Raw genomic sequence first — 13757 nt, 5'->3', positions numbered from 1 at the left:
TAGACTATAGACAAAACTTTAAACTAGATTACAGACTAAACTATAGACTAGTGCAAACACTAGACTACAGATTAAAATATAGGCTATAGATTAGATTATAGACAAGACTATATATGAGACTAAAGACTAGGTTATAAACTAGACAATTGACTTCTTTATAGGTTAGATTATAAATCAAAACATAAACACTAGACTGTACCATTCTCCATAAACTAGGCTGTAGACTTGTCTCTAGACTGTAGAGTGTAAAAATAACTACAGACTAAGCTATAGACCTGTATAAACTGTAGACAAGCTACAAAAACAACAGAATATAGACTTGCCTATAGACTAGACAATATTAGACACTAAAATAGACTATAGACTAAACTGTAGCCTAGGCTATAAACTAGATATAAGACTATAGATGATACTAAAGACTAGGCTATAAATTAGACAATAGGTTAGATTATAAATCACACTATAGACTAGTTTATACACTAGACTAGACTTCTCCATATACTAGACTGTAGACTACATTATTGTATAGAGTATAGAAATGACTATAGACTAGATTATAGGCAGCAGTATGAACTAGACTAGAGATAAAACTGTAGACAAGACTATATATTAGGTAATAGACAAAACTATAGATTAGATTATAGACTAGACTATAGATGAGCCACAAGACTAGACTAACCTATAAACTTGTTCCCACGACAATTGGATCTCCGCTCCGAAACAATCCGATTCTCAATCGGCCAAAGATTGACGGAAGTTTTTTCTCCAGGGAAAAACATTCAGTTCTAGCCAACCTTTTACAACAACAAAAGACTATAGGCTTGCCTATAGACTAGACAACAGACTTGTCTATAGATTAGACACTATAATAGACTATATGACTAGGCTATAGACCAGACTAAAGACTAAATTATAGACTAGATTATTGACTAAACTATAGACTAGACTATAGACTATACTATATACTAAACTGGGCTATAGAGTGAACTATAGACTAGACTATAGAATTAAATTTGTATTCAATTTTAATTGAGGTGGTAGCGAAGCATCCAGTTTTTTATATTCATATTTTAATATAAAAAAATACTAATTTTATTACTATTAACAATAATTCATATTTTAGAGAAACATTTTATAAATTTATTACATTTTTTTAAAAATACCTTTATTTATACATTAACGGTCTGTTTTTTATATTATTTACAATCATAACTATTTAAATATCACATTTTCTACTACTAAATTTTACAACCATGTCAAAGTAAATACAATAGTAAACGTAGTGGCAACCTTAAATGGGAATAATAAAATAAATTGGAAATTTTACTGAGGCTCAATAAAAATTTATAATTATTTAAAGTAAAAATTAAAAAGGCCAAATAATTTTAAAAACAGTAATCAAATTAAATAATTTTAAAAACAGTAATCAAATTAAATTAAAAAAACATGTTAAACAAATTACAATTTCCCTAAAAAAAACATATATATGGCAACACATTTAACCAAACAAAATTATAATTTTATAATAAACAACTACAACACACTTGTTGTATGGCATCATTACTAACCGCCAGTGGTTTTTTGTTTTTTTGTAAGTATCCCCTCCTCCTACTTCCTAAAATAATAATAATAACAATATAAATACAAAATAAAAATAAGCTACAAACAACAAATTCATATATAGGGAAGATCGATTTATTTAGCTGCCAAAATCAAAACATTAACATCTGTTCAATATACACCAACCAACCACTCGCATCATTACGACCGCAGCAGCTACCAATAAAAAAAATTATTTATACAAATTTTACATTTTCTTTAATTAATTTTGATTAACGAGCATGATCGTTGCGTTCTGAAAACGTTTGTGAACATAGAAGATAAAAACATAAAATTATACAAATTAATAAAACAATTTATATTACGACAGCAGAAATAATGCATCGTCGTACAGTGATTATATTTAAATCGGAATCGGAAAGTACCGAGGTATACGCTGAAGAATTGCAACATCATTTCTTCAATCCCATATTCGTACCGACTCTTACGTTTGGCTTTAAAAATTTAGAAAAATTACATGCTAAACTCCAACATCCCGATGACTATGAGGGTTTGATTTTCACCAGTCCCCGCTGTGTGGAGGCTGTTGTAAAGGCGTTGGATAAACAAGAATTGCCGGGCGGTTGGAAAATGTTGCATAATTATGCCGTTGGTGAGGTCACTCACAATTTTGCCTTAAACGAGCTGCAGCAATTATTTACTCACGGCAAAACTACCGGAAATGCTCGCAATTTAGCCGAATTTATAATAGACAATCATGACGGCGCCAAAGATTTACCCTTTCTCTTGCCTTGCAGTAATATAGCTCAGGATACCTTAAATGTACGGCTACGTGAAGTAGGTTATCGTGTGGATGCCTGTGAGGTCTACGAAACAAAATGTAATCCCGATTTATTCGATAAAATGGAAAAAGCCTTGATGGCGGAAAATGTTGAATTTTTAGCTTTCTTCTCCCCCTCTGGTGTGAATTGTGCTTATGAGTATTTTAAAGCTAAAGATATAAATATGGATAAATATCGTCTAGTGGCCATTGGTCCCAGTACCAGACGTGCTTTAGAGAACAAGGGTTTAAAAGTCTATTGCACAGCTGAACGCCCCACTGTCGAACATCTTATAAAGGTCTTAATAAATCCCGAAGAATGTAGAGAGAATTTGGTGCGTGATTCTACTGCATCTTTGCAAGACTAGAAGAGGTGGAAAAGAAGGAAGTAATGGTCAAGGCCATGCGTTGTGATGTATTGTTAGATTTTTTTAACTTATACTAAAATTGTATATTAAATTTGAGTTGGAGATGTTTGAAATTATTTGGTACAAATTATTGTTGTAAATTTTGTACGGCAGAAAAAAAAAGACAAAATTTTTATTATTTTAAGAAAATAAATTGTTAATTGAGAAAAAATATATTTCTGTTCGTTTGGGGAAATTTGTGAATATTTTTAAGAAAAGCATCTTATAAAATCTTATCGCATAATTATAAATAACTGCTTCGTATTATATGTACAATATTTTGGAAATTTATAATTCTATTACTGAATATTTGTAAACAAAAGCAAAATTCATGAAAAATACTGTTTTTGAAATAGATAGATAGATAGATAGATAGATAGATAGATAGATAGATAGATAGATAGATAGATAGATAAATAGATAGATAGATAGATAGATAGATAGATAGATAGATAGATAGATAGATATATAGTTAGATAGATAGATAGATAGATAGATAGATAGATAGATAGATAGATAGATAGATAGATAGATAGATAGATAGATAGATGAATAGATAGATATATAGATAGATATATAGATAGATAGATAGATAGATAGATAGATAGATAGATAGATAGATAGATAGATAGATAGACAGATAGATAGATAGATAGATAGATAGATAGATAGATAGATAGATAGATAGATACATAGATACATAGATAGATAGATAGATAGATAGATAGATAGATAGATATATAGATAGATAAACAGATAGATAGACAGATAGATAGATAAATAGATAGGTAGATAGATAGATAGATAGATAGATAGGTAGATAGATAGATAGATATATAGATAGATTGATAGATAGATAGATCGATCGATCGATAGATATATAGATTGATAGATAGATAGATAGATTGATTAATAGATTGATTGATAAATAGATAACTTTTCTTCGATTTTTAACAATTCTTTTGTAATTTGTTTCAGGAATTGGGCAGATCACACGGATCAGATTGGAACAAATACTATACGCAAAATGCTGAATACAAGCATTATAGGTTTTGGATTGATCTAAGGTAAGTTTTTGTTACATATTATATTTGCCAATATAATGAAAAGTTCAACTATAAAGTGAATAGAGTTCACCTTACATAACCTTAACCTTTGATAATGAAAAGAAGCATGTATTCCTATTAGAGTGTTATTCAAATTTTGATAGTCAATTGAAACAGATCAATGCAGTAGATATCATTTAAAATTACAATATAAAATTGTTCACAAAACCAAAAAATTTATAGAAAACAAAGTTTTTTTTATAAAACATCTTTATTTTTTAATATTTTTTTCTTAAAGATTTATATTTTTTCTAAATAAGTTTTACAAAAAAAAATAGTATTAGTCTTTTTTTTATTAACCTGGGCAGTGTTATTAAAAATAGTTTTTTTTTTTTTTTGTTAATAAAATTTTACTTTTTTAACATTAACAATTGAATAATTTAACTCAAGAAAAATTTTACTAAATTTTATAAAATAAAAAAACTATAATATAGAGATAATTTTTTGTTGTTAAAAAAAAGTAGTAATATATAAACTAAAAACTTAATTAGGTTAGGAAATATTCAACTAGTCCACTTATTATTAAAACCAGTAACAAAATTGGTTGAAAAATATATAATTAAATAAAATTAAAACAATATATTTAACAATTCTATAGCCTGGCTTTATAAACTTACAATACTACATAGTAAATCAAAATGAAAAATAAAAGTAATAAAATTAAAATCATAAGAAATATAAAAAATAATAATGAAATCATAATTAAAAATAAAAATAATAATAAAAAAAGAGTCTTAAAGAGGTAATAGTGGTTTGTGTACAAAGACTAGAGTGAGAAAAGATATAGAGGAGGTTTATGAAATGGTTTGACCTTCTTTCCATTTCTTTAATAAATCACCTCTTTTTATGGAGGGCAATTCCTCATTGATTTTACGTAAATTAAAGGAATCTATAGAATTTCTAGAAAAATTTGTATTTGTATTATTGTTATGGGATTTGCGGGTAAAATTTGGTTGTTTCCATATATCAGTATGTTCTAGAGGAAAACTGTTTAGATTAGGATTGGATAGTATAGAAGGGCGGGGAGAAAAAGCACCCAAACTGGGAGAATCTATAGGCTGGAAACTATTGTTAATATTTTCATGTGTTAAAGTTCTCTGATGATAGTCCAGACTAAAGTCAGGGCATAAGGAATTTTCACGCGACATATTGTTGCCGTTGAGACGACCATTTTGTGACTCAAACCCCGATGAATGAGAAGAAGATCTAGATAAACATTCCTCCATGGGAGTGATAAGAGATTGTGTCTGTGCAGTGGGTATAATTAAGCCAGTGCTTGGTATGTCAGCCATAGACTGTCGCTGATTAAAATAACCACCCGACAACCAGGAAGCATTAGAAGAAGTTAAATTATTTGTACTAAATCTGGTGGGTGAAAGTAATTTATGATGAGTATTGGTCCTTTGATTATGAGGCTGCTGCTGATGATGATAAACCGCACTGCTGGACACAGAAAAGGGAGAGTGTAAACCCGAATGGCTACTGGGAGCCACAAAGGTATGGTTATTAACAAACATTGATGTATTTGCTGTATTATTGGCGGCAGTATAAAATGAAGCCTCATTAGCATGAGTGCTGTTGGCAAAATGTGATTTATTGTTCTCGGAAAAGGAATTATTTAACACCGTAGAATTGGCCACTGAAGCATTCATGCCAAAGATGGTGGATTGTGGTCTTTCCCTACAATTCAGCTCTAAATTGGAAGCAAACAGACCGGGACGAGCTGTTACTGGCATAGCCATGGGTGTAGCAAAGTTGCCTCTTAAAGTTTGATTCTCCTCTCCGGCATAACTACGGAAACTAGAGTTGGGCGATAGTTGTGTGCGAGGCAGTTGGTGTAGGGAAAAAGCGGAGGAGGTTAGTGGGGATTTGGTTAGTCGTGGGGAACGTTTAGTATTAGCATGCATTAAGGGAGAAGGAGCGCGTAAGGATCTGTTAGAACGTACACTGCGCATCGAAACACAACTACCGTTCAATTGTTGACTCAACATACTCATAGTTTCCTCATCACTAAGATAATCTTCGGAATAGATTTTATGAAAACTATTGGCAGTGTTGTCATGCAGTTTGGGAGAAGGTTCTGGTTTAGAGCTGTAGGCCATTAAACAAGTTAATAAAGAAGTCAAGAACTGCAAAATAAAAAATACATTATTAAATTATAAATGTTTGTTTTTGTAAAGAAGAAACTTACCATTAAAAGTTGCGGCGTAAGAGAAAACAAATTTTCTTCTATTAAACCACCAGCAAATAAACTCCATACCACCATCATTGCTGTATATCTTGTCAAACGAAAACCATCTACAACATTATGCATAAAGGCCAATGCCAATATAGCAAATGGACATATGCTTATATATAAAGAGGAAAAATTAAAATGACTAACTTTAAGACCCAACGAATACATAATCATCATGAAGAGTGTACGTGAAAATAATGATATTTTCGTTACCACCGCATGCTCTTTGATGGTTGCGAAATAGGAACCCATAACCTTTGTTAGTGCTATGATATGTGATGTTATTAAAAATATTTGATGACCTAAGGATTCGCCTAAAATTTGCGTAAAATGTTCTTTGTTTAGTGATGGTAATGAGCTAATAAGACAACTTAAATTGATAAGGGTTAGTACGGTGATAAGTGTACGTAATCTTTGTTTCCTTTTCTGTTGATTAGCATGTTGAATTTGATTTAGATGTGGTTGTTTTAATGTTTCAGCTCCTTTGATGATAAAATCCAAAAATTTAGAGCCTAAAACCATTTTCTTTTTCTCACGCAAAACTTTATTGAGATGACGATCACAGGTGGAGCACAGACGATATTGATCCTCGAGTTGGGCTCTAGGAAAAGTAAAAGAGAGGAAGAAATTAGAAATAGAAGTAGATATAAAAAGAATTATAACTGAACTAGAACAACAACTTATCCAAAAGAGGATTAAAACTGAACTAGAATAGCTTATGAAGAACTGAATTAGAATTGCACTAGAGCTAAACTTGAATTAAAGTAGAACTGAACAAGAACTGAATTAGAACAAAACTATAATTGAACTAGAACTGAACTAGAACTGAACTAGAACTGAACTAGAACTGAACTAGAACTGAACTAGAACTGAACTAGAACTGAACTAGAACTGAACTAGAACTGAACTAGAACTAGAACTGAACTAGAACTGAACTAGAACTGAACTAGAACTGAACTAGAACTGAACTAGAACTGAACTAGAACTGAACTAGAACTGAACTAGAACTAAACTCAAACTGAACTGGAACTGAACTAGAATTAAACTCGAACTGAATTAAGAAGTCGAATTGAACTAGAAATGAACGCGAACTGAACTAGAATTGAACTCGAACTGAATTGAGAACACGAATTGAACTAGAAATGAACGAGAACTGAACTAGAACTGAACTAGAACTGAACTAGAACTGAACTAGAACTGAACTAGAACTGAACTAGAATTGAACTTGAACTGAACTTTAACTGAACTAGAATTGAACTAAAACTGGACTAGAACTGAACTAGAATTGAACTAAAACTGGACTAGAACTGAACTAGAATTAAACTCAAACTGATTTGAGAACTCGAATTGAACTAGAAATGAACGAGAACTAAACTAGAACTCAACTGAACTAGTATTGAACTCGAACTGAATTGAGAACTCGAATTGAACTAGAAATGATCTAGAACTGAATTAGAACCGCACTAGAACTGAACTTTACTTGAACTGAAGAACAGAAGTAGAAACGGAGTGGAACTAAAAGAGAACTTATCTTCAACTAAAACTATACATGAACTTAAGTAAAACTGAACTAGATCTGAAAAAGAACAAAAACTATACTAGAACATAGATAGAACTAAAAATTTTAGTTTCTCTTCTGTAGACAATATATTACAATCTGAAATTTGATTTTAAAATACAGACTTATATTTCAACAAATTTCTTATATATTTTAAATAAAAAGTTTTCGAGTACTATTTTCAGACATGTAACAATTTAAAAATGTCATTTTACTAATCAGCTATAAGTAGTTTCTCTATTTTCAAAATAAACAAACAAACATATTCCTAACAGATGTAATTTAAAAAAAAAAAAACAAAAGAAAACCTTCAACAGGTATAAAGTCCAAGACAATATAAAAAAACGAACATAACAACCGAAATAAACAGGTAAAAAATTTTAAACAAAAAACAGCTGCTGAAACAGCAAAATTCAATTTCAGCGCCAAAATTTAATACTCATCATACTCACTTGTAAACTTTCAGTTCTTCATCCCAATGCGATTCATTCTTAGGCTCAAATTGAGCCAATTTCTCCACTTTCAAACGTTGAGCCTCATTACACATCTCGCAAAAACCATTCTGGGATGTCTGTTGAATGGCACACGCTGAAGGTTGGGAGACATTAAAACGTTCCGAACTACGGCTACAGTCTAATTGTTCATAGATTTCACGATTATAATCGCCATCCTTGTCGAAACCATTATACTGTTCGCAAGAAGGGCAAGTCCAACTATTCGCATCTAAGTAGGGCACTTTAGTGTTTTGATTACAAAACCAACAGTTGACAGTGACGTTGAAACGTGAACTATAAATAGAGACAGTAAAATAAGAAAATAAGTAAATGTATTCATTTATATTGAAAAAGGCGCGAATGAAGTCATTGTTTTATTTGCATTTACTATCTGAAAACTTAAAAAAACTTGTTTATTAACTAAACACTTCATTTTAAGCATTATACAATTAAATTTTTAAGAAACTTACCGTATTTTAATATAAATTTTATAAATTACTAATAATACCACAAAACCAATGGCCAGCATTGGTATTATGCTCATGGCCAATGAGAGCAAAACATTGTTATTCATATTTTCCTCTTTGTATAAAAACAATAAATTTACTTAACACTTTTTTATTTTTCACTATTGCTTTTATTTGCACTTCTTTTTTGCTTAAAAGTTCATTTAATTAAATTTTTGTAAATTAAAAAATTATGTATAAAAAATGCCGCCGCACGCCTGTCACTTGTAGTTTTTTCAACAAGCACGCTGTTTGACATTTAATTAGTGAGTGAAAATAAAACTCACCTCAACCGGTAGTTTTATAGAGAGCTAAACAATATTCACATGGTTGCAGAAAAATAGTAGTAGGTAGTAGTAATCCACGGTAGAAAACAAAAATTACAGGTAGAATTTGAATTTCGAATTATTTACGTTATTTTTGTTTTTCTGGTTTGTTGACAAAAATTAAAAACATATGTTAATTAGTTGTGGGAAAATCATAAAAATTAAATACGAATTAAGTAGAGATTTATTGTGAGACATAGATACATATCGAATAATAGAGTTTGAAAATGGAAAATGGTAGTCGTTAGATTTTTGTTTCATACTGCCAAAATAAAATAAAAAGAAAATTGGTATGATTATCAAAAAAATCAAATAGAAAATATATTTTGTTTTCACATTATCAGATTTGAAATAAAATGAAACTTCAATTAAAAAAATCAAAGAAAAAACTTAAATTTTAATTTTGTTTCTGTTTGAAATTTGTTTCTATTTTAATATTTTTCTTTGTTTTAATAAAAACGAAATAAAACGAAAAAAATCCAATCGTTTTGAAATTTTTGAAAAAATTTAAAAATAACATATGATTTTCAATTTTCCATCCGTATTTTCAGTAAGTTTTATTACATTTTGAATTTACACCATAATATTTTTAATTTTATTTGAAAATTTTTACATGTCGTTTTACTGAATATTATAGTGTGTAGTCAGCTTAAGCGATATGGGTATAAGTGAGTGGTCCCCATAGAATTAATTCTATAAAAGTTGTAAGAATTCGATAATAGCTTAAACATTTTTTTAAACTTTCTTTCTTTTTTTCTATTTTTAGAAAATTAAATTTCTCTTTGTAGCTTTTTTAGCATTAGAAAAGTGTTTATTTTTAAGAATAGAATTTAAGAATATTTGCATCGATATGTTAGTGCATATTTTAACCATAAGAGCATAGTTTTAGCATGATTTGACTTTTGTAGCATATTTAAGCCATATTTTTGAGTTTTTAGAGCATATTTTACTATTTTAGTGCATATTGTAATGATTTTTCTCTCTAGTTTAAAATTTTATCTAATTAATTATTATTACTAATTTCCAATTTCTGTATGTATGTACATATGTATATTCATTCTTCGACATATATTTATTTGAATTTTCGAAAAATTGTAAATTTTAAGCACATACTAAAAATGTGATATTAAAAATATGCGCTTATAATATGCACTATAAAATGGGAAATGTGAAAAATATGCTCCAAAAAATTTTCTTTGGGAAGGTACATATTAATTGATATTTAGATCTGAAGTTTTTGACAACAAATATACAGGTTTTTAAGGACTTTTTATCAAACTATAGTTGATCTATGATCGATAAGATATCGTGAATAAAAAGAAGATAATATAACAAATTATCTCAAAATTCAAACACATTTTAAGTTCAGATTTAAATTGACCTCAATTTTAACATGAGCTTTAACGTTAAAGGGGCCTTAAATAAAAGACCGATCCCCATGAAATTTGGTTAAGAGATTTAAGGAGAATTTCATAGCTATACTGTTATACGCAAACCGTGGAACGATATTCCCAATTTTCTATACCAAACAAATCATATCAATAGAGAAATACTTTTGCAAAATTTTAACTGTTTAGATCCTGCCGTATGGTCCGTATCTCAATTTCTTGATATATACTTTTGATGGGTAAAAGATTTAAAAATGATGGGTATAAAGATTTAAAAATGTTGTCCGATATAATCTTAACACTAAGTTTGGAATAAAAATATAAATTCAACAAGTCTTATTGATCCAATCCTTATGTTTAGATATCCGTAAGAAATAAGTTGATATAACAGATATTTTAATCACCACATATAGAACATTCAGATGACCCAGCAATTTTTAAAAATAATAGTGTCTTCGAGCTGTAATAAGTCTTAAATATGATCGGAATATTTCTTTTTTTCAATTTTATGATATCTCAAAAACTATATACGTTTAAGGTTTTAAATGCCAGGTTAAGCGCTGCTTAATAATTTAGAAAAGTATAATTTGGTTACTAGGTTAATAAAAATTAGCTATAAAATAAACTTTTTTATATTTTATTAATTTTTATTTTATTATATACTTACATTGTTTTATTGATATTTTTTAATTATTTATTTATGTTCGTCCCATAATTATTATATATTTTTTTAATTATTTGACAATATACTTAAAAAAACTACGAAACATTAAGAAGTAATCATTTTAAATGTCTGTAGCAAAAATAACGAATAAAAACATTAAGTAACCACATTCCCTTTTCCAATAGTACTACTTTAGAAAAGCAACTCTGTTAACAAAAAGAAACGAGAGAGAACACTCAAACAACTGTCAAAGTGGGAAGAAATAGAAACTCATTTCAAAACATCGGTGTTGCACGTGTTTCAAAAGCAAATTTTTTATTCGTATTTTAACTTATTTTAACAGAAATTCTTAATAAAATTAAATAAAACAAAATGCAGCACGATGATGTGAGTTCTAAATGAGAATTTGTATAAATTAATTTACAATTAAAATAATTATTTTACCTAAAATTACAGGTTGTTTGGAGCATCATCAATAAATCATTTTGCTCACACAAAGTCAAGTAAGTAGTGTTTGTTATTTTTGGGAATTAGAATTCCTGAATTTTCTATCTCCTATTCCTATTATAGAACCGATACACGTACCTTTTGTCGCCATGAATACAACATTACCGGTATGTGTACCAGACGTACCTGTCCCCTGGCCAATTCACAATATGCCACCGTACGCGAAGAAAAAGGTATCATTTATTTATACATGAAAACAGCTGAAAGAGCTCATATGCCCAGCAAAATGTGGGAACGTGTTAAGCTGTCGCGTAATTTCGAAAAGGCCATACAACAGATCAATGAAAATCTAGTATTTTGGCCCAAATATATGATTGCCAAAAATAAACAAAGATTCTTAAAAATCACACAATATTTAATACGTATGCGTAAATTGAAGTTGAGACGCCAGAAGTTAATTGTACCCTTATCCACTAAGATCGAAAGAAGAGAAACAAGAAGAGAACAGAAGGCTTTGGTGGCGGCCAAGATTGAGAATCATATTGAAAAGGAACTTATGGAACGCTTGAAACGTGGTACCTACCAGGATATTTATAATTTCTCACAAACTGCTTTCAATAAGGCTTTGGCTGCTGAAGAAATTGAAGATGAGGATGAAGAAGATATGGAAGAAGAACAGGAATTGGAACATGAAATGGATGATGAAAGTGAAGCTAAGGAATTGAGAAGAGAACTTTTAGATGAAGAATTTGTTGAAGCTGATTCAGAGGAAGAAATCGACGATGATGATGATGATGGTGCCTCTAGTGATTCAGGTGAAAGAGAAGATGTTGAAGTTGATAGTGATTTTGAGGTATCTGATGATGAGGGTGGTGATGGTTCAGATATTGAGGTAAGTGCAAATATATATATTTTTTATCTTATAAACATAAAGTGCAAAACTTGAAGTATTAAGAGGAGAAAGGAATTTTATAAAAAAAAGGAATTTATACAGAGTTTAAATAATAAAGTATTAGAATTAGCATTTCGAAGCAGTTTCAGTAGAAGGATAGATATTTTAAACAAGTGTTTAACTAAAAGGATAATGGAGAGAAAAGGCTGGATAAACTTTACAAATTATTGAAAGCTAAATATCATCCGATTGTTGTTTTTTGTTTCATTATTTACTTTATTAAATGAAGAAGATGCTGTTGTTTCTGTAAATAACTGACTGCTGTAAGCCCCATGTCGCAAATAATACTAAATTATTTTAATGTTTTTTAATATTTACACATCTATGACGTTTTTTTAACTTGTTAAAAATTTTCTTTTTATTACTTGTATAAATTTTCTCATAATAATAACAATTTTTACACTTAAATTATTTTTTTACAAACGAAACAAAAATTGACCGACTGACACGCTACCTAAATGAATTACAAAAGAACATGAACATTTTTCTAGCAGCAACAAAATACATGTTTAATAATTACTTTATGAAGTAATTTTAAATGGTTCATTGGAGGATTTAATTATTGTTTGAGCTATTTGTTAGTTGTGGCCCACATTTTCACTAAAATTGTTACAATACACCATTGCCAAAGGGAAATAGAGGAAACATTTTTGTTGTTTTGAAATAATTTCAATTAGAACATTTATTGAATTTTCAAAAAAAGAAAATTTAAGGAAAATTTTTTCTATAAAAAAAAATTTTTCGAAATTTTGTGTATGAAAGAAAATTTATTGAAATTATTTCTATAAAAGGGAGTTTATCAAATGTTTTCTATAAGATAGAAATATCCTTTTATTTAAAGTTTTAATTTTTAAGAAAATTTTTTGAAAGTTTTTTTTTTTTTTTTAAAATGAAAAAGGTAATGCTAATTTTTGAGTAAAAGAAAATTTTATGAAAAAAAGAAAATGTTTCTAAAAAAACAATTTTTCAAAGGGAATTTATCGTAAGTTGTTTCTTAAAAAAATTTATCGGATATGGAAAGTTTTCTAAAAATAGGTGATTTTTTTTTTTTTTTGAAAATTTCAATAAAAAAGATAAAATTTAGAAAATACAGAAATTTATTGAAAATTTTCTAAAGAAAGAAATATAACAGGAATTTAAAAGATTTTTTTCTATAATAAAAAAATAAATTTTTTTATTACATTTTTATACCCTTCACTTTCGTGAGAAGGGTATATATAAGTTTGTCATTCCGTTTGTAATTTTTATAATATAATTTTCCGACCCTATAAAGTATATATATTCTTGATCCTT

The 13757-nt window shown here is 28.8% G+C and overlaps 3 protein-coding genes across 4 annotated transcripts in view; 2 read left to right on the top strand and 1 right to left on the bottom strand.

The window, feature by feature from the left end:
* Window positions 1-1456: 1456 nt before the first annotated feature.
* The window catches only part of LOC111682362 (protein MAK16 homolog), a 16294-nt gene continuing 3993 nt past the window's right edge, over window positions 1457-13757 (top strand). Inside the window, exons 1-5 of one of the 2 annotated variants that reach the window (XM_046945816.1) lie at window positions 1457-1591; window positions 3766-3854; window positions 11251-11452; window positions 11522-11568; window positions 11636-12404. In XM_046945816.1, coding sequence (XP_046801772.1) covers window positions 11438-11452; window positions 11522-11568; window positions 11636-12404 — 831 coding nt within the window. In that variant the 5' untranslated portion in view covers window positions 1457-1591; window positions 3766-3854; window positions 11251-11437. The remainder of the gene's footprint in view (window positions 1592-3765; window positions 3855-11250; window positions 11453-11521; window positions 11569-11635; window positions 12405-13757) is intronic. The other variant, XM_046945817.1, reaches the window with a different exon arrangement.
* On the top strand, window positions 1645-2959 carry LOC111682365 (uroporphyrinogen-III synthase). Its single transcript, XM_023444296.2, has one exon. It carries the CDS (start codon window positions 1939-1941, stop codon window positions 2746-2748), a length of 810 nt encoding a protein of 269 aa, XP_023300064.1. The 5' UTR covers window positions 1645-1938; the 3' UTR covers window positions 2749-2959.
* LOC111682354 (transmembrane protein 201 homolog) lies at window positions 4549-8939 on the bottom strand. Its single transcript, XM_023444283.2, has 4 exons — window positions 8652-8939; window positions 8140-8475; window positions 6085-6730; window positions 4549-6022 (listed from the first exon to the last, which is right to left on the bottom strand). The coding sequence occupies exons 1-4, from the start codon at window positions 8753-8755 to the stop codon at window positions 4688-4690; spliced, it is 2421 nt and encodes an 806-aa protein (XP_023300051.2). The 5' UTR covers window positions 8756-8939; the 3' UTR covers window positions 4549-4687.

Source organism: Lucilia cuprina, chromosome 3, assembly GCF_022045245.1.
Source record: "Lucilia cuprina isolate Lc7/37 chromosome 3, ASM2204524v1, whole genome shotgun sequence".
In the NCBI taxonomy this organism is placed as follows: Eukaryota; Metazoa; Arthropoda; class Insecta; order Diptera; family Calliphoridae; genus Lucilia; species Lucilia cuprina.
Note: the sequence above shows the minus strand (reverse complement) of the source record. Positions and strands in the feature narration are given on the sequence as shown.